Source organism: Polypterus senegalus, chromosome 2, assembly GCF_016835505.1.
Source record: "Polypterus senegalus isolate Bchr_013 chromosome 2, ASM1683550v1, whole genome shotgun sequence".
NCBI classification, from domain to species: domain Eukaryota; kingdom Metazoa; phylum Chordata; class Cladistia; order Polypteriformes; family Polypteridae; genus Polypterus; species Polypterus senegalus.
Window position 1 is genome coordinate 151,168,587 of NC_053155.1, and position 27,234 is coordinate 151,195,820.

The 27,234-nt window shown below is 37.8% G+C and overlaps 1 protein-coding gene across 1 annotated transcript in view; it reads right to left on the minus strand.

Moving 5' to 3' along the window:
• Positions 1-23,150, minus strand: part of ubac2 (UBA domain containing 2) — a 311,947-nt gene extending 288,797 nt beyond the window's left edge. Inside the window, exon 1 of the mRNA XM_039744818.1 lies at positions 22,923-23,150. Within this exon, the coding sequence (XP_039600752.1) occupies positions 22,923-22,956 (34 nt within the window). The 5' untranslated portion in view covers positions 22,957-23,150. The remainder of the gene's footprint in view (positions 1-22,922) is intronic.
• Between the last annotated feature and the right edge of the window lie 4,084 nt (positions 23,151-27,234).

The window sequence follows — 27,234 nt, forward strand, 5'->3', positions numbered from 1 at the left end:
TGGCCTGGGAACGCCTTCGGATTCTCCCAGAAGAGCTAGAAGAAATGGCTGGGGAGAGGGAAGTCTGGGCCTCTCTACTCAAGCTGCTGCACCCTGCGACCCGACTTCAGATAAGCGGAAGAAGATGGATGGATGGATGGATATCCAAAACACAATCATAAAGTTAGATCAAGAAAATGACTGCATTAATATTGTAGCCAGTCAGATTCAGTATGCATTTTATTTTTCTGAAAATGGAAAAAAAAATCAAATGCTAACTACTTCCCCAGCAATGCTACAAGATCTAGTATGTACAAAACTATTTTTGGTAAGGAAAATTTATGTTCTTTTTGAGATTAAAACTTTCTTAACAAGTGCATAAACAATACAATCTGTAGAATCAGAATGGATAGTTACAGTGTATCACCAAGTACAAGAAGAAAGCAGTAAATGTTTAAAATCTAAATTAAAATCACATCAAAAGCAATATGTTAAAAAAAAAAAAAAATCACACTGAAGTTGTTAGGTTAGCTTTTTCAAGCACCATATACAATGCAAATTCCCTGGCAAAGCACTTTGGAAAAGATCCGTTGTCTTATTCTTCAAAGCTGGCGTTTGCTAAAAACATAGCATTGGATAAACTATATAATGGAGTAAAGGCTAGTTAGTGAGAACATCATAAAAAACTGACAACTCCAAGTGGCAGAAATCAGTAAGGAAAAAAAAAAAGAGTAGAAAGGTAACAAATTTTTGTTACTTTGGGTTTTACACCTGTTGTTTTTTTCAATTTGTTACTGCTGCAAGAAACAAAGCGATTGCAGTATCTGTGATAAATATCTTGCTTTGTATGTATGTGGCCTCCACAAGAAATCTCAATAAATACAGTACATTAAAGATTTCAAACAGATTTGACTAGGGGCCATGCAACTTCAGTAAATATGAGCAACTGATAATGATTACAGAGCAGCTCAAATACTTACAAGATGTACGACAGACATTATATTTTTTTAGCCTTAAAACACTGCTTCTATATACAGTATAAGATCTGCCCTATAGTCATTTGATCAACTATGCACACATTACAGAATGCTCTTTGAAATATTTTGAGTAAAATCTTTGTAGACACACAGTGAGGACAGCATGTGTTCGCAGGGGTGGGCTCATTGAATTAAGTACAACATTCTTGGGTTCTCTGTAATTTGATCATTAAATATTTCTCTTACTAAACACTATTATGCATGCTGACTTTCGTCAAATATTAGGCTGAAACATAAAAAAAATTCCACTATCTTACTATATTGAAGACATCAACTATGTTTCCTTCTAATTATTTTAAAGTTCTGTTCTAAAATGCCACTTTCATAAAGTCATATGTCATAAAAAAAATATAGATCTCAAAATTCACTGATTATTTTATAAAGACAGTATGAATATTCCCAGAGCAGTGACAATGAGCACTTCTGGACCATACTGTCAAGGGTTTTTCTACTTTTATATCAAGATGGTAGCAGAACTTTCATGATCATGAACTATTCCAATGTACCTGATTAGCAGTACCTGGCCGCAATTACCAAGGTAACTGAAATGGAAACAGCAAGGGTGCTCTGACTTTTTCTAAACATTGATTTTGCATAGTGGTCAATAAATATTAACAGATACAAGTCTGTTATGTGTTTTTTGTCAAAAAAGGTTAGATTTTCACATCTACTTTAAGGATTTTGTGATAATAAAATAGTCCTGATGCATAAATCCATAGAACTGATCAGGGAGCATGAACATCACTAGATTGTACCCAGAAGCTTTCTTTAGAATCATAATCTTTCCAGTAAATTAAGTTTTCCCACATAGTACATCGATGACATGAATCAAGTACAGACTACATTTCAAATTCCTCAGAACCATGTGCCAAAACACCAGGGGCCTCATGCATAACGCCGTGCATAGAACTCACACTATAACATGACGTAAGCAAAAAAGCTGAAATGTGCTTACGCACAGAAAAATCAAGATGCATAAATCTGTGCGTTCGCTAACTTCTGCATTCTTCCGCTACATAAATCCTGGTCGGCGTGCGGTGTAACGCTCGTGCACGCGTCTGCTGTCCTGCCCCAACTCCTCCCAGAATTACGCCTCTTTGAATATGCAAATCAATATAAATAGCCCTTAAGCTCAGCATTCTGTGAAAAGACAATGGGAAAAGCAAGAGGGGAAAATGGAAGAATTTCAGCGAATACCAAGTGGAGGCAAGGAAAAACGTACTATTTGGAGGTTTAAACAGTGGTATAAACAACAAAAGGAAGTTGACTGAGTGACATAGCATGTCGGAGAAACTCAAAAGCTTGTTCACAAAGTCACACAGTGCCCGAAATAAAAAAGAAGTTGTCAGATATCAAAGCCGCCGTGAAAAGGCGAGTTGTAGCCCACCATCCGAGTGTCATATGAAAGCTTATTAGGGTACAGAGAAAAAAAAAAGGCACACAGTGGGGAAAAAGCACAAAATGTCAACTTCAATCTCGAAATTTCCACTTTAATCACGTAGTTTATTTTGTCATTAAAGTAGAACATCATAAACTTCACCTTAAAATAGTTTAATTAACCAGTTTCTCAAATCACATCATAATTAAAGTAGCACGTTAAATTCTTTGTTTTATATGTGTTCTTCTACATGCTCTATGTGTGTGAATCACTATGTGTTTCTTAAACCGGCTTTCTCTTCCTCCGACAGGACACAGAATCCACTATATTCATGATATTACAGCTCTCTGAATAACTAAAATACTGAGATGTATATGTGATATCATTTTCATGATGATAGGAGTTAAAGCACATTATTAAACATGGGAACACGGTGGCACAGTGATTGTGCATGACCTTCGATGAAATAATTTATTGCAGCAGTACTCAGGGGCGGCTCTAGGCTAGGGGCGGCCCTGGGCATAGAAAGAATCAGTGGCTCCTTCGCCGCCAATGTTAATATGGTATCTTATGCATGGCGGCTGGCCACGTCCGTTGCGGACACTGCATAGCCGCCTCGCACTCATGACACAAGCGTTTAACTTTTGCCGAAATTTGCCGCTGCGTTTTTAGCTGTGTCGTTATTTTCTCTTTCTGTTTTATATTCAATATATATTGGTGTGGTGGCCCCTGGGATTTGGTGGCGCTGTGCATGTGCACAGTTTGCACATGCCTAGGGCCACCCCTGCAGTATTGTCTCTTTCAAACACACTAACCTCCAATTCCTGTCCTTCCTTTTCTTTCTCCAAGTAACCGATCACCACACAGTCAGCTCTGTAATAGACATTAAGCCACCTGTACGCTTATAACGCCGATTCTTCAAAACTTTAAAGGAACATTGAAATATCTTCGTAGTACATGTTTAATTATTCTATCTTTCACGCCAGTCCCAGTGAAGCATATAGTACGAGGCAGGAACAATCCATGAACAGAGCACCAAATCCTTGCTAGCGTAGCAACACCGTGTCCTTTAATTATTAACAATATAGATTATTTAAATGAAGTTAAAGTTTTATCTGTATAATATTATAAAACATATTTTGCTGCATTTCATCTTAAAAATAATATTGTCATCATATGTAAATACGCGCTTTATAAAGTGGCTCAGGTTGTGCAAGATTATAACTGTGTGCAAGTTTACAGTGAGGTGATTGTACAAATAAGTACAAACAGTTCTACAAAGAGCAGTTGGTGGATTAATTGAGTGCATTTACAGCTCTTAGGATGAAACTCTTTCTGAACCGCGAGGTCCGTACAGGAAAGGTTTGAAGCATTTGCAATGTGATAAGCAGTTCAAATAGGAAGCATGGCTGAGGCAGCGTATGCTTGATGCTGTATACCAATAATTCTCTTTCCGATCAACTGCTCCGAGTGGTGCAGTGAGAGTAATATGGAAAAAGATGGTCCGATGTGGCAAGCCCTAACCGGAGCAGCTGAGAGAAGAACAAGATGATGCAGTGAGAGTAACAACGTTAAAGCAGTTATGGTATTTGGAATAGTTTGACCATTCCGTGGACCATTATATTGTTACCGGTTAATTACAATCTGATGCATTAAACAAATAAACAATATGCGGTTAATTTCAGTGTATTTATAAAGCCGAGGCAGGGACGTGGATCTGAAAAAGAAAGATAAACCACACAGGAACAGTAGTACTGTTTTGACGCTGGGTGCTGCTAGTCTGCAAAACCGAGCAGAGAACTAGCGTACAACAGGGTATGAGGTACCGTGGAAATGTGCGTGGCTTTGCACCAAGTTTAGGTTTTATATATTGCGATTTGAACGTGGAAACATTCTTACGCAACATTTCTGTGCGTACGCACCGTTTATACATGAGGCCTCAGGAGGTGAGGCCATAGGGTATAATAAGGAGTATAACTAACTGGCTTCAGACTAGACACTTGGAAAGTTAAATGTATCTTGAAGTGAACGGACAAAGTCAAACCATAAGACACAGATCCAAACTGTTTCCTAAGTACATAGAGGCCAATACAATGTAGTGCCAGTTTGTGAGACAGAACCCTAATGTTGTTATTGTGTGCAGCAAGCCACACTCTCTGCCCAACTCAAAAGACAGGAGTATACCTTCTCTTATGATGTGTAAACTTTTTTGGCAGAGTCACCCAACGTCCTTAAGTTCTCCCACATCAGCTACCATTTATCTCTTAAGTCTGCACGGTACTCAACCACATTGGGAATAGTTGAGTGAAGTCCAGTAAATGGGGCTTAAACCTACACAAACATTCAAATGGTGACATTTTTAATGCTGAGTGATGCAACATATTTCTAGTGAATTCAGCCAGCGGTAATAAATCATTGCAACCCGAGAAAGTAGAATTAAGGGTGAATTGAAGGTATTATTCTAAATCCCTGTTCACTCATTAAGTTTGACCATTAGAATCAGGATGGTATCCTGAAGTGAGATTAACTGTACACCCCAGAAAAATCTCCAGAACTGACAGACAATTTGGAGACCACTGTTAAAATAATAATAGAAGGAAAGCAGTGTAGACAGATAATAAGTTCAAGAAAAATGTCAAAAGTCTAAGCTAATGGTAGCTTTTTTGTGGAATAAACTGTGCACATTTTGAAAACCTTTTTTCTACTACTACTTATGAACCCATTTGAAGGAGGGAGGTACATGATAAAATTCATGGAAATAGCTTCTCATGGGTAATTTAGAACAAGAATAAGCTTTCAGTAGGCAAATTAGACACTGCCGAGACAACGTTTTTACAACAAATTTCACAAGCAACAATATAATCATGCATGTCTTTGTATATGTTTTTTCCACCAAAAATACTTTTTTAAGATTTATCAAAGATTGACTAACACCAGTATTCCAAACATAGTAGATGCATGAGCCCACATAAACTTATTCTTACTCAACTCTGTGAGATCATGCAGAAACATAATTCTGCAGGAACATAACTTTTTTCTTAAGGAATCTTCTCTGGATTAGGGGCTCTATTCTGCGGCAACTTAATCAACTCATCTAAATCATCTAAAGCCATGGTCAGAGTAATCCATAATATTTTCTCAGGAGGTAATATGGGTTCAGGGGTTTGTTGATACCTCATTTTGCTTGCAATATCTGGAAAAAACATCTGCCTTGCCTTGACAAGAAACTGTAAGATTGAAATTACTATAAAACTAAGCCCATCTAGTCTGACTGGCATTTTATAAATCATAAATGGAAAAGTGGCTCCCTCGCACCAAAGCCTTCACTCCTCCAAAGCCAGTTTTATTGTTAAAGGTTCTTGGTCGCCCATATAGTAATTGAGACACTATAAGTTTCTTTGAAAACAATGCTCAGGGATCATTATATCTCTGAGACTGATTAGCACTAATTTCTATACTAAAATTATCAAGACCTACTAAGAACTTTAAGTTAGGATCCAAATTTTGTATTATCAGTACACTAGTAAACGAAGACTAAAGATTCTCAAAGGCCTCTCAAGTACACTGGGTACAAATGAACCTCCAATGATTCTTCCTTTTTATTGATGTAACAGGGCATTAAAATGGCTAAAGTTTTTAATGAAGAGGCAATAATAATTAGTAAATCCTGCAAATCTTTGCTACCCGTTTCCAATTCAAAATAGTTGTCATCTCAGATTGATCTATTGCCTACCCTTTTTGATTAATCTAGTATCCAAATAAACTAAACTTTATCCTAATTGAATTCACACTTGTCAAATCTGACCAACCAGTGATTTTCTCTTGTCATAAAATCTCTTTGACATGTTGGACATATGTATCCAGAACTCTAAAAAAGTTAACTATGCCGTCAATATAATCATTCACCAATGACTGAAAAATCATCAATGGTGCATTGGTTAACCCATAGGGCATAACCCGGTATTTAAAACAGCCATTGGAGGTGTTACACATTGTATTTCATTAATCACTTTCCCTGATCCTGATTAAATATAATTTGGAAAGAATAGTGAACCCTGTGACTTGATTTAATAATAAATCTTTAAGAGGGATAGGGTACTAATTTTTCACTGTTATTTTATTTAATCCACAATGATTGATACATGGTCTTAACCCTTCATTAATTTTTTCCGCACAAAGAAAAAAACAGCTCCTATAGGACTGTTAGAAGGTGTAATAATAACTATACTCTAGATTCTCTTGAATATACTTTATCTCTCTCCAAAGCTTCACTCTGAGAAAATATTCTGGAGACACAATAATCACCTCACAAAACAAGGACGCCTCACAACCTACAAAACAGAAATGTCAATCATATTTTCCCTGCAAAATGCTTCTTTGAAAACAATAGAAAAAATGTTTGAAAAATGCTTAAAAAACGCCTGAAGAAAATGCCCAAAAAACCTTGATATAAAAATGTCAAAAGCATTCTCTCGTTTTCAGTTAAGGTTAGCTCACAATACAATACCTGGTCATATTTTCAATCACAAAAAATCAACTGTAGCATTTCACCTCCCCATTGCTGCAACTGAATCATTAAAGGATGATCATACCTTATAAACATACCTTATAAACCAATATATGATCTATACTAATAAAAGGCAAAGCCCTCACTCACTCACTCACTGACTCATCACTAATTCTCCAACTTCCCGTGTGGGTGGAAGGCTGAAATTTGGCAGGTTCATTCCTTACAGCTTCCTTACAAAAGTTGGGCAGGTTTTATATCGAAATTCTACGCGTAATGGTCATAACTGGAAGCAGTTTTTCTCCATTTACTGTAATGGAGATGAGCTTCAACGCCGTGGGGGCGGAGTTTCGTGTGACATCATCACGCCTCCCACGTAATCACGCAGTACATAGAAAACCAGGAAGACCTCAAAAAAGCGCTGAAGAAAACATGCATTATATAATTGAGAAGGCAGCGAAACAATAAGAAGCGAGTGAGTGACATATACAACCATATTCATGAGTTCTGCTACTTCGGAAACAAAGCACGATGTAAACCTACACTTTAAATTAATAAGTTCATAGACAGGCTGCCGCTGGCGTTTGTAATTTAGTGCCTGCCCATATAAGGCCGTCCGTCAGCGGCAATCCAATAGCAAACTGCCACGGGTAAATATTCACGGGTGAAGGACTGTGCTTATGGAGAGGAAGATGAGATGGTCAGGGTGGTGTTTGACACAAACTCAGCGAAACTGCGAGAGAAAGTTTTAAGTGCCAGGACTAAGGTAACATTAAATACAGCCATGGACATAGCACGAGATGGCACCAGCACAGCTGGGAACCTTCGATGCATGTACACCGAGTGGCTCACGTGAACTGACGCAGTGCACAGATAAAAAGCAACAGTTCCAAAAGCTGAACAAAACCGAATTATACAATTGAAAAGGCAGCAAAAATATGAAGGCGTCTAATACATACAAGCATATTCATAAATCCAACTACCGCGGAAACAAAGCACACGTTGGAAAAAGTCAATGTCCCGCTAAAGGAAGACAGTGTAAAAAAACCCGTGCATGCAGTGTGTCAGGTCTCAGATAAAGAAGAAGACGAGCTGTTTATTGATGCAGTAAGAAACGAATCGATGAATGAAACCTGTCATCTTTACAACGATTGACAAACACGGAATGTAACTTGAACACAACACATCCTACAAATACGAACCTGATTGAAAGAAATAATGATAATCAAATCCTTGATGACAGCAACACTCAGTAACACTCACAAAACAAATACTGTATATTGACAGTCATGTTACGTTATTTTTAAAATGTTCCCTTTTCTTTTCTAGCTTTTTAACACACTACTTCTCGCTGCGATATATGGTATATATATATATGTATATATATATATATCCCGATCTACATACTCGAATAATGGATACTTTATTCGCCATCAATGATTGTTTTGGTAAAGCCATACTCAGTGTATTCATTAGATGAGCGGTAAAAAGTAAGAGCGAGGGAGGATGACTTATTGAGGCATGCAGGCTGTAGTCTTGCGTCAACTCTATCTGAATTGCGATCACATTTGAAAAAATATATCTTTTCAAGTTCTATTTAGTCCATATGTGTCAAACTCAAGGGCGGGCCACATCCGCCCGGCATGTAATTATATCCGCCCCGAGATCATTTTATATACTGTATTATTGTTATTAATGGCCGGGTATATGAAGCGCTGGTAACACAATAAACTACAGATCCCATAATGCAGCGCTTCAGCTGCCTTGCGAACACTTACGCGTTAATCAAGTCTACCTTATGATGCTGCAAGTTATTGCGAAGCTAGCTCACACGATGCTGAAGAGAAAAGTTGATTCTGAAAATAGAGCCTTTAAAAACCGATGGGAGGCTGAGTATATGTTTACTGAACCCGTGTGTCTCATTTGTGGAGCTAATGTGGCTGTAATTACAGAATTTAATCTAAGACGGCACTATGAGACAAAACATCAGGGTAACCTGAATGCAATGCAGAAGATACAGAAAGCAGCATAATTAAATAAGAATCTGACACTTCAGCGGACGTTTTAACCCGTGCACAATCACAAAGTGATTTCAAGTGAAGCTGCTTTTATGGGAGACACAAATGCACCAGTGCACCTTGCCAAGTAATGTTGAACCAAGTCGTCACTACGGTGTTCCCAAATACGCACTTTGCTGATAAACTGAGCGCACTGCGCACTGAGTTTGCACGGCACTTTGGTGACTTTGAAGAACAAAAAAAGTCCGTCTACATGCGGCTCGAACCTTGTGCATGTTTGGTAGCACATATCTGTGTGAGAAGCTCTTCTCAGTGATGAAGACTAACAAAACAGCACACAGGAGTCGCCTCACTGATGAGCACCTGCAATCCATCCTGAGAATCTCCACAACACAGAACCTCACACCAAACATAAACAAACTTATTGCCAAAAAAAGATGCCAGGCGTCCAGCTCTAAAATGACATATGAGCAAAGACAACTGAATGATTTGATTTGTTATTGCTGAAAAGAACACATTTTATTTATATTTCCAGGTTTTGTTATGCAGCATGTTCATATTTGAATTTGTATAATTTTGACAGGATATATTTTTATGGAGAGCAAAATCTTTTGGGATATTTAAAATCTAAGTTTATTTTTATATTAAATTACATAAGAGTAAAGAAATTTGAATGTTTGTTCTTTTAACGTTTACTTTATTTCTAACTTGTATAATTTAGACAGGATATATTTTTATGGAGAGCAAAATATTATAAGTTGTTTAAGGTTTGAGTTGATTTATTCACGAATAATATTCCTGTCTGTTTTACCATTCCTACCAAAGATATTTCTGTCGACTAAATAAAACTTCCTTCTGTTTAAAATTTAAATAGAACTTGAACAAATACGATAGTTCATAATATCCACGCAGACTTGCACGTAAGAGCGGGAGTCATCCATTTTAACAAGCAGCGTATTGCACTGATACTGAAATAGCTGTGTGTGTATATATGTAGATATGTATGTATATGTATATATATGTTTATATATGTGTGTGTGTATGTATGTATATATATATATGTATTTGTGTGTATATATGTGTGTGTATGTATGTATGTGTGTGTATGTATTTATGTGTGTGTATATGTATGTGTATATATGTAGATATATATATGTATGTATATATGTGTATATGTATAGATATGTATATATATATATATATGTTTATGTGTGTGTGTGTAAATATATATATATGACAACAACACTCATCACTCACAACAGTGACAAAACAATTACATTGACAATCATGTTACGTTATTTTCAAAATGTTTCCTTTTCTTTTTCATTGCTTCTTTAACACACTACTTCTCCGCTGCGAAGCGCGGGTATTTTGCTAGTGTAAGATAAAAAAGAAATCTAGGACTGAGTCTGTACCTTTAAAACTCAGTATTGTACTGAGATACACAGAACTCACTCATACATCTTTAGCCATTCCCAAATCAGTATCACAATATAAAAAGGATTTTGCACATTTTTCACAATTTAAAATACAATAAAATTAAACCTAAGGGTGCATTTCATCATTATGGTGATAATACCAGAGTAGCAGTAAAAACATAAGGGGTATCATTTATAAACCTACTGTACACACAAAATAAGGCATGAAATGTGTATACATAATTTCTCTTTCAAATGCCAGGATTCATAAAAGAAAATTTGATTAGGAATGTTAGTTTATTTATGGCAACTCTGACCCACATGTACACAACAATTCGGAGAAACTAGGAAATGACAAGAAGTCATTGATCAAGTAGGGAAATGCAGGCAAACCAGCAGAATGACAACTCACATGTGTACCACTCCTAGAGCCGGCATGATTATATGTGCTGCCTTCCTAGTGCAGCAGCAAAGAAAGAAAAAAAAAAATAATAATAATCCGGGACGCAAGCAACTAACACTACTTTTCTACTACACCACCCCAAGTACAGAAACACACCAGTGAATGCAGAGTTCAGTTAAAAATGATTATTGGAAGAAATTACACACAGTTACTGAAAAAACCCCTATATACATATTATGTGTTCCCACCCAACACAAATCACAGCACAAAGCACTTAACCACATACGCCACTAGTACATAAATTTGAGAAAAAGAAAATGAAAATAATGTATTTGTATTCATTTAAATATTCTCTGTAAGAGATAACTATCTCAGTCTGCGGTGGGGAATGATTCGCCGAACCATACCTTCTGTTCTGGGAAACGTACAGACAGATCAACTGTCCCTAGTGCTGGCCCATCAGGTCCTCTCCCGAATACCTTCGCCAGAAAGGAAAAATAATTTGTCCTGAAATTAACCAAGGTTTACCTGACGTTTTCCATGTGGAAATCTCTTTCATCTCTTTCCCCCTTGCCTTTTCTTTTTATGGCGTCCACTTCTCTCTTGGCTCGGCACTTCTTCTCTCCTTTTTTCCGCCACCCATTTACATACTGTTGGCTCCTCCCCGTACAGTTTGTTGGGCCCTCCAAGCTAGCTCCCCTCCCCATGTACCATTGACCGGCCTTACAAATTAAGTCATTCCACCAATAACAGGAATGGGGAAAGGAGCAAACTCACAGTGACACACACACATATTCCAGACGGCCATTACAACCATAAACCAGTACAATCAATTAACATACATGTCGTCTGTGATGCCAAGATGAGACTCATCAGAAATGCTGTGGCATAATGCCGCATACAAAGACATCTCAAATTACAGATGCCATTCGCAAAATCGAATCAGCAAACATAGTTGTTTTTTCTCCTATGGTTGCATAACCACTCTGCTGGTGACTAGTGATCCACTTTAGCATTTTATTTTTATTTCAGGCATGGTGCAGCTGGAGCTCATGGCATTTACAGCAACAGTAACATGTTGCCATTCAACATATTTGCACATGCTGCTGACACCCGTGCTTAGGCCACCAAATTACGGTTCCTTCCCTGCCTCTAATTTAGACACAAGAAATTCTATCAGGCACTACTGGATGCATCACGTAGGAGGCCGCTCTACCAGCCAATGAACGTACAGCATCATGACTGCATACGTTTGAGGAGTTTTGAGGCACATTCACGAAAGCATATTTACATGATGATTGTGATTTATAAATGGTAAATTGCATAGAAATGTACATACGCCAGGTTTTATAAAACTGATTATTTTTCCATACGGATTTTTCTATTTTTTGCCGTATTAGTATTTTCACGCTTGAAACCACTCAAAGTTTTATAAATGAGGCCTAAGTTATGTAGGAGCTAAATTTAAAATCTCTACTCAAACGTTAAAGCATACAGTCTGGACAATTGCATGACGAGAGTGGTAGAGCCATCAACTGATCACCACTTGGTAATGAGTTACGACTACATAAAAGGGGTACAGGTCATATGAACCAGGGCATATCTGGCTGAGGATTCTGTTTGTGAGGAGTTGAACTCCTACCACTAAAAGATCATCTCCAAAATACAGAGTGAGGATAAGGACAATGAGTCCGAATGGGCCCTGTTCAAAACCTCAGTTACTGAAGTGACTGATAAAAGTTGTGGTCTTAAGGCAGTCAGGGCATCACATGGTGGCAATCCTAGAATCCAGGTGTGAGGGAAGCTATCAGACTGAAGGAGGTGACCTTCAGAGAAATATTGTCTGTGGGATCTCCCGACTCAGTTGTCAGGCACCGAAAGGCTAACAGGACAGTTGCAAAAGTGATTATGTAAGCAAAAGCTCCAGCGGTGGAGGAGTTTGAAGTGGTCTTGAAGAAAGACTACAGGCTGGCCTAGTGACTGTTCTGGCAAACTACTTGGCTCCTCAGCAGGGGAAATAGTGACCCTGTCCAGACTGTGTTAAGCAGGGATGGAAAGATTCTCTCCGCTTAGGGGGAAATTGTTAAGATGTGGAACAAACACTATGAGGAACACCTCAACCTGGGATACATGCCCTGCTACAAGGAGATAGCATTGGATAAATATACAGTAGTACTTTTCTCACTACTCAAAGTGCTTTATGTAGTGAGTGAGAAGCCACCAATAATGTGCAGCATCCACCTCAGTGATGCAACAGCAGCCATTTTGTGCCAGTATCCTCATCACACATTACCTATTAGGTGGTGTAGGGGTGAGAGATAGTTAGCCAGTTAGAGACAATGCATAACAATGGATGACTGGCATGTCAGAATAACTAGGTCGTTGTGGGCAATTTAGCCAGGACATCATATACACCCCACCCTTTATGAAGAACACAGCACGCTGTCAACATTACTGCACTGGGGCATTGGAATCCACATTCAGACCACAGGGTAAGTGCCCCCTGCTGCGTTCACTAACACTTCTTCCAGGAGAAACCCTACCTTTTCCTGGTTGGTCCCCTACCCAAGTACTGGCTGGGCCCAAACATGCTTAGCTATAGGTGGATGACCTGTTCTGAAGTGCATGTGATACGGCTGCTGGCCAATAAATAAGTACAAACGTGATTAAAATAAAATGAGCAAAAATATTAGCTTTATTGCATTTATAGCTCCCAAAGTATACATTAGTAATGCTTGCTTTGGCTGCTCTAACCTCTCTCTCTCTCTCTCTCTCATTCCTCCTAGGGCACGAAGCAGAAGCAGAAAATGGCCGACGGTGGGGTAACTCGCGTTGAAATCGTAGTTGAAGAACTCCAGGCACTCGACGAACAGATTCAGAAACTCCTGTCCCGACGGAGATACCTTAGAGATCTGAAGGCCCGGCTGTTGGATAAACCGTCCTTGCCATCTGGAACCGGCGAAACATCAACCCCGCGTTGTGCCGACCTCACCCCCGCGTCTCGTAGGAGCGACGCCGCTGATGACCTCGGTGGATTTCAGCTATGCAGGCGGGGGTTCAAGGCCAGAGCACCTCCATCGGCGAGCATCCTATCTCAGAACCGGTTTGACCCTCTCCGCGTCCCCAGTTCGCCTTCAGCCCCTGGTGATGTAATAGTGGTAGGTGATTCTATCGTTAGAAACCTTAATGTCGTATGCCCTAATGCAAAATCGTTTGTTTCTTGTTTTCCTGTTGCTCGTGTCCGAGATGTAATGAGACGTGCGCCACCAGTCTACGAGAAACACAAGGAGAGGGCAGTTGGAGCAATCGTTTTGCATGCGGCGTAAACAATATAAGGCACCGACAATCAGAAATCCTGAAGGCTGACTTTGCAACTTTGATTAAAGACATGAAGGAGAGGACCCCATCGGCAAAGATCTTTGTTTCGGGTCCACTACCTCTCGTCAGGCGATCCAACGAGTACTACAGTCGTCTGCTAGGGTTGAACAACTGGCTACAGGGTTTCTGCAAGAAGAAGGATGTCGGTTTCATCAACAATTGGAATCTCTTTTGGAAAGGCGCGTCTCTTCAAGCGTGATGGCCTGCATCCGAACAGTTTCGCCCGGGTCCTCTCCAAAACATATCGAAGGTAATTCGTTTTCTTGACTATCTATCTCTGCTCTTAACCCCTTTCCGAAATAATACTGTTGTGCTAGGACATGATGAATGTTTAATAGAGTCTTCCGTTAAAGTGCACACATTAATACTGTAATAAGCAATCTCAATGCACGTAGAAAACCTAGGAAATACGGCATAAACTCCAATAATCTAATTAAAATCACTATTTTAGAGGAACAATGTATTAAAACTATAAAACAGATCACAGATTAAACAAAAATACACACAGAGCGCTAATAAAATAATTTAGTTCCTATTCCAAATATCAATAACGCACATAGTATTCATCTCTGCACCTCGAAACATTAAATATGGCACTATTAAATGTTAGAGCTTTAACTAACAAAACGTTTTTATCAACGATCTTATTAGTGATAAAAAATAGATCTTATTGCACTAACATGAAACATGGCTTAATTCAGATGCGCGTGCTGTTTTAATCGAATCTGCCTCCGGATTACAGTTTTACTCATGCAGACCGCCAGGAAAAAAGGGGGGGCGGATTGGCTAACATTTACTCGAGCCGATTAAAATGTAAAGATGTCAGTTTTGGTAAGTTCAAGTCCTTTGAGTATCTCGCCGTTGTTATTCATGGAGATTCTCAAGTTCTAGTACTATCCGTGTATAGACCTCCTAAATATAAGCGTCTTTTTGAGGAATTCTCTGACTTAATGTCAATTTTAATTACTAACTATGACACACTCCTAATAGTTGGCGACTTTAATTTTCATATAGATAATCAGTGTGATCTAAAAGTAAAAGAATTTATGAACCTCCTGGATTCTTTTGATTTGAGACAACTCATAAATCAGCCTACACATAAAGCAGGTCATACATTAGACTTAGTGATTACTAAAGGACTGAAAGTTGATATAAAACAGATCATTGATATTGGTCTATCAGACCATTTTCTTCTACTTTTAATATAGAAATAATGATAAGAAACACCCATGAGAAGCATATTGTTAAAAACGCTTCTTTGACTCGCAGCAGCTTTAAAACTTACAAACATTTTAAGCAATCAGTCCGTTTATAGTGCCAGCTATAATAGCGAGGATAATGTAAATAGTAAGGTGGAAAGATTTAATACTAAAGTGAGAGCTGCTGTTGACATAGTTGCACCTGAAAAGACAGTGAAAAAATCTTCTAGCATTGTTATACCATGGAAGACCCAAAGAGTGTCTGATTTAAAGAGAACATGCCGAGAGCTGAGCGTCAATGGAGGAAGACTAAACTTACTATCCACCATGAAATATTAAAAGTCAAAATAACAGAATACAATAACACTGTCCGTCTTGAGAGCGCTGCTATTTCTCAAGATTATAAATAACAATGCTAGTAATCCCAGAGTCTTATTTTCTACAATTGATCGCCTACTAAACCCAGGTAGCTCAAAGGAATGCCTCCTAAGTGCTTCCAGTGAAACCTGTGAGGCTATCGCTGTATTTTTCAATCAAAAAATTAATGATATTAGAAATAACATAGTATATCTCCCCAACACTAAGGATCCTCCTAAACCCCAGCATCCTGTTATAAACAAATTAAACTCTTTCACTAGGATAGATTTACCTGATTTACAAAAAATAATATCTCAATTAAAACCCTCCACCTGTCCTTGACCCGATACCAACAAGGTTTTTCAAAGAAGTATCAGGCGTGCTAATTGATAATGTTCTGACATAGTAAATTCGTCACTAGATACTGGGGTCTTCCCAGACTGTCTTAAGACTGCTGTAGTTAAACCCCTACTTAAGAAACATAATCTTGACCCCTCGCTCTTGAAAATTTTAGACCCATCTCTAACCTGCCTTCTTAAGTAAAGTTCTGAGAAGGCAGTCATTATGCAGTTAAATGACCACCTAAATAAACATGCTATTCTTGATAAATTTCAGTCAGGTTTTAGAACAAATCACAGCACAGAAACTGCACTCGTTAAAGTAGTAAATGACTTGCGGGTAAATGCAGACAGAGGCCATTTATCTGTTCTCATCCTCTTAGATCTGAGTGCTGCATTTGACACCATTGATCACAACATTCTTAGAAATCGCCTTAGTCAATGGGTGGGCCTCTCTGGCAGTGTCTTAAATTGGTTTGAATCCTACCTGACAGGGAGAAAATTTTTGTTAGTTGTGGAATTACAACTCAAGACACATGATATCCATATGGTGTTCCACAAGGCTCTATCCTGGGTCCGCTGTTATTCTCAATCTACATGCTTCCGTTAGGTCAGATTATCTCAGGGCACAACGTGAGCTACCACAGCTATGCTGATGACACACAGCTGTACTTATCAATAGCACCTGATGACCCGATTCTATTGATTCACTAACACAATGTCTGACTTGTATCTCAGAATGGATGAATAGTAATTTTCTCAAGTTAAATAAAGAGAAAACTGAAATCTTAGTGATCAGCAATAATGGATACAATGAGGCTATTAGAAATAAACTGGATACATTAGGATTAAAAGCAAGTTTAGGGGTGATTGTTGACTGTAATCTGAATTTTAAATCACATATTAATCAGATCATTAGGACAGCATTTTTCACTTAAGAAACATAAGTAAAGTTAGACCTCTTATATCACTGAAAGATGCTGAGAAATTAGTTCACGTTTGTTTTCAGTCGACTAGATTACTGTAACGCACTCCTCTCAGGACTACCCAAAAAGATATAAATCGTTTGCAACTAGTGCAGAATGCAGCTGCTAGAATCCTAACTAGGAAAAGAAAATCAAACATTTCTCCAGTTTTGATGTCACTACACTGGTTACCTGTGTCATTCAGGATTGACTTTAAAATTCTGCTTATGGTTTATAAAGCCTTAAATAATCTCGCCCCATCTTATATATCGGAATGTCTGACACCTTATATTCCAAATCGTAACCTCAGATCCTCAAATGAGTGTCTCCTTAGAATTCCAAGAACAAAACTTAAAAGAAGTGGTGAGGCGGCCTTCTGCTGCTATGCACCTAAAATCTGGAATAGCCTGCCAATAGGAATTCGCCAGGCTGATACAGTAGAGCACTTTAAAACACTGCTGAAAACACATTACTTTAACATGGCCTTTTATAACTTCATTTTAACTTAATTTAACTTAATCCTGATACTCTGTATGTTCAATTCATCATAATAACTATTCATGGTGGCTCTAAAATCTACTGACCCTACTCTCTTTTCTGTTTCTTTTTCCGGTTTCTTTGGGGTGGTGGCCTGCGCCACCTCCACCTACTCAAAGCTTCATGATGCTCCAACAATGATGGATGGATTAAAAGGCAGAAGTCTACGTGACCATCATCATCATCAAGCCCTTCCGTGAGAACCCTAAATCCAAAGAGGACTGTTTCATTTATGTTAGGTAGAATGCCCAGAGGGACTGGGCGGTCTCATGGTCTGGAATCCCTACAGATTTTATTTTTCTCCAGCCGTCTGGAGTTTTTTTGTTTTTCTGTCCCCTGGCCATTGAACCTTACTCTTATTCGATGTTAATTAATGTTGATTTATTTTTTTTTATTGTGTCTTTTATTTTTCTATTCTTTATTATGTAAAGCACTTTGAGCTACTGCTTGTATAAAAATGTGCTATATAAATAAATGTTGTTATTGTTGTTGTTAACTTGTGTAGAAAAGCTAGAACATTTTTCCAATGTAAAAGAAGCCAGTTTCAGATCAGATGCACAGTCATACAGTCAATCTAACAGCTTATTTTTATTGACTGTACAAGGAAACTGGAGACATCAAATTAGATATTTGGTTCAACAGAAAAAGCAACCCTTTGGGAAATAAACTGCTCATTTAATAACATTTGGCAGCTAAAATTAAAGGTGCTTTATATAAATCAAGTAATTGGGACAAGCCACTTAAAAAATGTATGTTAACTTTGTCTAGTCAGTATTTTGTCTTGCCTAGTTAATTCAGAATTATTATACAAAATTCAAAGTTCAATACTTAATAGTATGCTTTTAACTTCAGTCTCATTTCCGCCTCGGGTTTTGGATAATAATAAAGGATATTCTTTAAGAGTAACAAACTTTCCATAATGATAATACAGGAAGGACCACTCGTCCATGTAGGACAAACTCACTCACAAACTTACATAACCTACACATAATCTGGTATGTTACAGATGACAAAAACAAAGACATAAGGAGAACCTGAACACTTGAAGTAAAGAGTGTCCATGCCAGGATTTAAATCTTGAGCTCTGAGGAATCAGAATCATCAGCTGTAACCATTTTAAAACCATGCCACCTAGCCTTTCCAAGCTATAGGAGAGAAGCACAGAGGAAGTGGCTGGGAAAAAAAAAAATCCTCACACATTGATACCAGAATTACATCTGTCTTATTAGTATGCACTACAGCAACACCACCTTGGATGTTTGCCAACACAGTTTTATCTGTGCACTGAACATCCACGGAGTAGCTACTAGTCAACTTGGACAAGATTTTTGAGCAATGTTAAATAATCCAAGCACCTATGATCCTGAATTTTAGCGTACTGCAATTTCTTCATCTATTTTATGTTACCTTCAAGCCTATGAAAATGCATGCCATGCTGCTTTGGGTTTCACTTACTAATAAATTTTCCATTTGATGATCAAAGTATTGCATAACTATGGAACAGCAGTTAGTACTGTTGCCTCATACCTCTAAAAGACTTTTTAAATAAGGATCAATCACTGTCTGTATGTAGTACTATCACAGATTTTGTGGGTTTAACTCCAAGTACTCCAGAATTCTTTACAGATGTGTAAATACATGGATTTTAGGTTGAATATCAACTAAGCTGGATCAGTGCGAGTATGACCTGGAATGGGACAGTCCCAAGTCCAGGTTTGATTCCTACATAGTACATGATGCTCCTGGATACACTTCAGCTCCTATCAATTATAAATTTGGATTAAACAGATTTAAGCAATGGATGAACAGAAGGTCCAATAAGTGCTTTACATTCTGTCAAACAAATTGTGGTATTCTGAGGAACTACTGTCTTCTACTGATTTTAGCAATTTAAAATGTTTCTCTCTGTTTTCAAAAATACTTAATCTAATCATAGGTTATGAAGGCTAGAACCTACCCCATTAGCATTCAGAGGAAAATTAGGAACAGTTTCTAAAGGGGCACCAGATTCATACTTAGTCTCAGTTAAAACTCTGAGTTACAGAATATGTTAAGTATTTTCAAGTTAAAGTTATTTCCTCACAAAAAAGATATATAAAAGTCAAATCCCATTATAGCAAATACCAAAGTAATACAGATTTCAAAATAAGAAATGCTTTTTGCAGGACCAGACAAACATTCGTATCACATGATGTTTAATGGATTTCATTAAAATGAAATGTACAATTCATTATAACAAATGTTTTTTCAACCAAAAATGGCCACAAATACTTAAATACTTAATACTTGCCAAAAACACTTAATGCCACATCCATACTTTTGCCAAATCTCAGGGACCCCACAACAGGTTGTCTCTTCCTAGTTAGACCAACAGGAAATGAGTCGGTTGTGAAATTTCTGGTCTCAGCAAGGCTCAGTTATAGTGTATGTGTGACATTATACAGCAGCATGGGTAATTGTGTTATGCGCAGATACTGTACTGTTTAAGTGTCTTAGCACTTCTCAAAATTTTCTTTGCAATGAAAAAAAAAACTGAGAAACTGTGTTAGTTTACTCTGAAAAAAGTTGCACCTAAACTCTCATTTTCAAATAAATACTTTTTGCAGTTTAAGAAGCATTGTTTTTTTATACAAGTATTGTCAAGCTTGGGTTACAGAGTTTCACAAGAGACAGGAAGTTGAGTCCAGGTTTCCAAGGAATATACAGGTACTTTATTACTGTATAGAGAAGGTAGGTACAATCTCAAGACTTCATTCAGAATAGGAGCTGTTACTTCAGTATCCAGGCACACAAAATAGGAGCCGCGACACAGGGGCCATCGTCCTGCTTTAGCTCTCAATTTCAGATTAGAAGGACACCAGCAGCTTGGAATCACTGCTGTGGCAAACTAGGAGACTGTGAGTAAGAGCAGGTGAAAGCCTTGTGTTAAATGTTCTGAACATTGTGCTACAAGCATGTTACACGGTAAGCCTGATCCTGCAGAGGACATCCAATTGTTTTGCTCTTGGTTTACTGCTTACCAGACTCAGCAGAACAGCTACACAGCTGTTCTTGTGTCATTGTCATCAGAGATGGTGAATCATCAGCGCCCAAGTCACAATAGTATACGTATTTTCCCAATATTAAATATGATGAAATTCCCATTATGACAAAATATTTTTATGGACCCATGAATTTCATTACAATGGGATTCCACCTGTATTAATTTGACACAAAAAATTGTGTTCTAAAGTAAAGTGTTTTTTTAATATAAATTTCAAAAATACATTGTCTGTTCTTGCAGCTTGCAATGGAGCTGAAGGGTACTGAGATCCATAGGTAAATAAAATAGTCTTAAAATTTACCAGACAAGTCCATATTTCAAGTCAAGAATGTTATCAATTATTGATCAGTGTCTTGAAACAATAGCATATCCATATTGTTTAAAGTAAAACACTGAATTAGTATAAGCTACCCTAATTCAGGTATTTACAAGATGTGCAATTATTTACTTCATGAAGTAGTTGTACATAGCAAACAAGAATAGCTGCATAACATATTTGAAATATTAAAATACATGCTTCAATGTAAATGTTTAATTCTAAATATTCTCAATTGTAATTGAAATTTGTCATGTTCCAATCTCTGACAGAGGTCCAAAGACTGCTAGATCCCCAGTAAAGGATCAGAAATTAAAAATAACATTATTCATAATCACTGATCATGAAGCAGTGTAAAATGTTCTCCCTCATGCTAATGTTTGAAATCTATCAATTTCAATCTTTTGAGAGTGGTCGTTAGAGGATTAGGACGATTGGCGTGGGGATTTATGTAGCAGAAGAATGTAGGAGCTGGTGAACTCATAGACTCATGCATCTTGATATTTTTGTGCGTACGCACATTTCCACTTTTCTCCATACGTCATGTTTTAGTGTGAATTCTATGGGCGGCGTTATGCATGAGGCCCCTGGACCTCCTTGTGTTAAAAATCCTCCTGATACTTGAGGCAGAGAAAACATTGCCGTCCACTACAGGGTTCACCCTCTGACGGCACAGCTTTTGTGTACTCTATGAAGAAATGCAGAAGTTCTTTAAAAACTGTAAGATTTCAGTTTCAAGTTTTGATTGCATGCTGCATCCTCCATTATTATCATTTTTATTTTGTTGATAATGTGTGTAAAGACACTCACAATCATGGGACACATCCAGTCCTCCAGAACATTAAATGAATTTAAGTAAATTCAACAAAATCGTTTTCTTCATACTCATATGGATTGTGGCAGAAATTGAAAAAGCTGCCATCTGAACGTGCATCCGACTGAACGCAAGTGGTAAAAGCCCATGTGGACAGTCTGATATGCTGCAATAGGCAGAAAAATGCTCAGTTCAGACGTGTGTGTGTGTGAACAGTGCCTAAACTATACTGCTAGTTTGCATGAATCTCACTCTGTAGAACATGTAAAATAACACACAGCTTAGGAAAAAATAAACACATGATTTGAGGGTGCATCTGTCTGTTATTACAAGACATGGCAGACAGAATTGCAAAAGCAGACTTATAAGCACTCCACCCATAACAGCAGCAGTGAGCAGGAAAGCAAACAAGAGATGTATTCTGACCCAAAGAAAATAAACTCAAAGAATCTATGATAAAAATAATTATTTCTGTTTTCCGTTAATTATTACAAAGATGCCTCATAAATATGGAGGACATATTTTGTTAAATTAAAAACTTTGCTGCTTCAAAGTGTCTGTATTTTTTTCAAGTTTCATTCACCTATGAACCCTGGTACTCTTTAGCACCATTGTAACCTGTAAGAACAGACAAGTTTTGTTTTTTTTTTAAATAATTTACTTTTTTACAATTTTATGTGGCGAGCTAATACAATGATTGTGAAGATAGATCTTCGATTTGAAAAATACAGAAACTATCCTTTAATCTTGATACTGTTAAAAACTCAAGGAGACACAGCTGATCATGCATACCACGCAGGATGGTAGTGGTACTCAAAGCCCGTCCCCGGCTATAACTACTGTCCGTCCAACTTAAAAATTAAATTTAAAAACTTACACATTTGAAAACTGGCCGGACCGAAAATAATTATTTTCACGTTCTCCTTCTGAGTGACTAATCTCTCACATTTGTCCGGCATTTGAAAAAGATAGAGAAAAGCTCACTCTTTTCCAGTCTTGTGCTTACCTGTATGTAATTGTTTTACTTTCTGTGAAACTAGTTAAGCCACTATTATTACATTTTATCCCCCTGTTCAAATTCGTGTCACATAATTCGTCGCAACTCTGAGTGTTAAGTCTGGGATTTTTTATCAGCGTGCCGTGCTGCAGCTCCGCCATCCAAAAGTGATCCCCAAACCCGGCGACTAACACAGAGCTTGACAGATCCGCGGAGAACGAGCCCAAGCTTCACTTACAAAGGCCGCTGGAGCCGGAAGTGGCGGTGAACATGGCGAGGACCTTCTGGGAAGCCAGTTAGTGCTGGAGCAAAGGCATCAGGTGAGAGGCAGCATACATTTAACATAAAAGTTCAATTAGCATTATGTGTTTTAAAAACCTATAACAAAGGGGAAAGGTTATAAAATAACGGCAGCCGAGGAGGTCCAAACTTCCTGCCGTATTAAGAAATCTCAACCTATCGGTCGGGGCGAAGAATGACAGAGGAATAGACAGAGGCTCTGTTTGTCGCAGTACGTTACACCTGTCTTGATGGATCGTGCTACACATGATCGTCATATTGTTCATTTTCGGAATCTTTATCTATTTATCACTTCGTCACAATGTGGTCAGGAGATGCGTCTCGGTTTCATTTTGCCACCCGCCTTTTCTTAACCTTTTTATCCAGTGCATTCTCACCCATTTAACACTAAATTTGTTATTTGACGCTTTCATTAACTTCATTTATGTCTACTCGGAAATTTCGTACAATTTTGGGGACGGCTAGTTTATCCTAACCCAAACAGTGTTGACACTTACATCATGGCATTGTGTTTTAATTATCACAGCTGTGTATTGAAAAAATAGTTTTCATTACTTCATGTGATTTTTATATTTTTGGTGCTGAATTAAAAAATGAAAAATGTCCTCCATCGCGTAATGTTTATTTTTACAAAATATATTTTTAAGCTGTCAATTATAGGTTTTTTTGTTTTCGTACTATAATTATATGTATGATTAATGATTAATTAAATAGCAATACTGTATTAATAAGAGTTATTTACGAACCAAGGTTATTATAGTTTTGCATTTTTATATTAGTGTTTATTTCTGTATTATCTCTGATCTTACATGGAAATTCAGTTTAGTTTTAGCTTTCCTTCATGATGTATTTTTAATCTAGCTTTTATTTCACAAAGACTTTTCTATTCAATTTTTATATACAGTATATTAGTTTCAGGTTTAGGTTTAGTATTGTGGTATGGTTAAAGAGCTACTATGGAGTTTAGTTTTGTGTCACAATCAGGGATTGGATACAATAAATGTTAGTGGTACTACACAGACTACTATCTGGTTTTGTTTTTGTCTGATTTCAACAAGCATAATCAAAACCAGATACTGAATATGAACAATTCTATCATTTTTAAAAACATGTTCTATGTCATTTGTGCTGAAAAAATGTGTGCTGACTGTTGGCACTTTTCATGTTTTCCTGTTTTTGCCCAGAATTGACCAATTTGTGATGAAATGTATGTGAATTTTAAGGTACTCTAAATGTCTGCAGCACAGAACATACTGTATCTTGCTCCAAAACAATGTGCTTACAATTGATGTCTTCAATATTGTATTAAAAACTCTCCCATACTGGGCTTTATTTTCTACCAACCATAATGATCTCTGATGCCTGGAAAGATGTAAAAAAAAATCAGAAAATATGTACTACTGTATTCTAACAGGTGTGGTCATGAAAATCAGAGGGGCTTAGGAAGAATAGGGCTCTTAGGGTTAAAGCAGTGTGCAGACCCCACCTAGCTCTATAGAGGGAAACAAAGAAAAACAAGCATGTAGTGTCAAGGTTAAGGGTAGTGAGACTTGAATAGCTCATGCACAAAAACAGTAAACCCATAATGAGCAGAATAAGAGCAGGTCATAGGAGTATGGACTGCCACAAAATGACAAAAATGGCATCTCAGATTAGGAACAACACTTTCTAAACCCGCTTAATCCAGAGCAGGATCGCAGCCTATCCCAGCAGATTTGGATGCAAGGCAGGAGAAATCCCTGGACAGGGTGCCAGCCTATTGCAACACTACTATATATATTCAATATGTATGACATGGCTGATATTAAAAACAAAAAGAATCTGATATTTCAACAATCTATTTTGAGAGAGAGGAATACTGAAAAGAGGGGGGCAAATTTGTTAAAACATAATTCTGTCAAAGATTATTTTCACATGGTCAGATATTTTGAGCTATGAATGTAAAACTAAAAAAGATAAATTAATAAATACAAAAACACATCAGTAGGTTTAGTTTTTCACCAGTTGGCAGACTCTCTTCATTGTTAAGTGGCCTTTTCAAAGCAAAGGGGGATTGGTCAGTAATAACATGCTGATCTTGTGATGACCTAGTCAGTCTCTCGATCAGTGCCTTTTTATTTTCAAAAACGATTTCTCCTATGTGAAGTGGCAGATGAGTTATTGTCAACAAAATGCAGACACCTGAGAAATAAACTGAAATGTTACTCTCTCGTGATTTTTCTGTCCATTAGTGCTTGCCAGAATGACCAAAATTCTATATCACGGTATTTTTCAAAATTGTACCGGTTTTACTGTATTCAACGGTATTTTTTTTCCACTGCAATTACTGTAGTAGACTGGCTAGGAATAACCCATTCCACTGTCATGAGAATTGTACTTGTACAAAAAAACATTTTAATGTGCACACAAGTATACAGGTTTGCATGGCCCCATAAAGTGATAGTTTTCAAGGAGGGGGGCACTAATGAAGAGAAAGAATCACATTGCATGACAATTGCAGTCAAAATATAGAACCTTTTTATTGAACAAATTTTGTAAACAACTTAAACTAAAATTTTGACAACATATTGTCAACCATCCAAAGAGGCATTTAGACTTAGTAAAATATCCAGAGGTGCTTGTCAAAATTGTATTACGCTGAACATGTCTTAGAAAAGGAATCAATAGTAAATATGCTTTGTAAACCAACTACATTTTCTGTTAATGTTAACAATCTCTGTCCACTGACACGGTAAAGTGACTTTTTAAACAACTTTGCCGGCATTAAAATGCATAATATTTAAACTAATACATAATAACAATAAAATAAATAATAGGGCAACTTCCAGTAATAATACCATTACTTCAAAACGCAATTGCACGACCGCGGGGAGTTGAGGTGATTAGGGCAAGTTGCACCCGATCGTTCTCTATTGCTTCATCAGCTTACTGCAGCGTGTGAATAAGGCACTGCGCCCACGGAGATGTATATTTATGGGCCGGCAGGATACGGGGAAGCAAAAAAGAACAGATAGAACACAAGGAGGTTAAAGAAGGGAAAAGGCAGTCATGGGAGACGATACAGACACCAGGAAGGTGAAGGCAGCGCAGGCTGAGAAGATCTTGGGGATGGTTCACCCCACTGACTAAGCGTGTAGAGTGGGGCAAGCGAAATGTAAGACCTCCCAATGGATCGGAGGAGCGACTGAGTGAGCGCGAAGGAAGACGGGGGAGGTGTGCCGACCTCGGACGGTCTGGCTGCGCAGTGTGTCTGCAGCCAGAACAGGTGTTGGCAGAAAGCAGTTTGTGCTGCAAAGGCTCCGACAGCAACGTCCGTAAAGGGTGAGACATGGAGACAGAAGGTGGTGTGCTGCGATCGGGCGAGGGGATAGACTGTATTTTAACCTCTATTTTAACGGATTTATTTATTATGTATTTTATCCCCACGTTTCACTAGTTTTATTGATTTGCTATTTATTTGGTTACTGTATTTTTCTGAACAATGGACACTTTTGGTTTTACTTTTGACTGTTTTTAATAAAAGCACTTGCCACCATCCTCTGGCTTTAATGAGATTTCTCAGCTCATCTCGGTTATAACTATCGATGGTGTTGGTTCAACAGACTCCCATGTGGGAAGAGGGAGTCTATTGGGGACCGGCATCGTCACACTATTGCACAGTAACCAGGTACATTACACGATATTGAAAAAAAATAAAATAAAACAAGTACTACTTAGCTTGCAGCATTATCCAGTAGCATAGAAACAGTAACGATAGATAGATAGATACTTTATTAAGCCCAAGGGGAAATTCACATACTCCAGCATCAGCATACATAAATAACAATATTAAATTAAAGAGTGATAAAAATGCAGGTATAACAGACAATAACTTTGTATGTTAACGTTTACCCAAAGTGGAACTAAAGAGTCGCATAGTGTGGGAGAGGAACAATCTCTTCAGTCTGTCAGTGGAGCGGGAAGCTGCTCTTCTGTCTGGAAATGATACTGTTTAGTGGATGCAGTGGATTCGCAATGATTGACAGGAGCCTGCTCACATGGTCCACATCATAACTTTTAAAACCAAAGTATCTTCAGACACGACACCTTATTTTCTTCAAAAGTTCTTCTGTGTCATCGTGTTCAACTTTATCGTCTGCTGCAGCTTCCGTTTAGAAATGTTCTCTGTCCATTTTCACTGCTCAATACCTCCATTAACGCATGTACTCTGTCCAATGCCTGTTTAGCGGTGCAGCAGTGAAAAAGGTCCC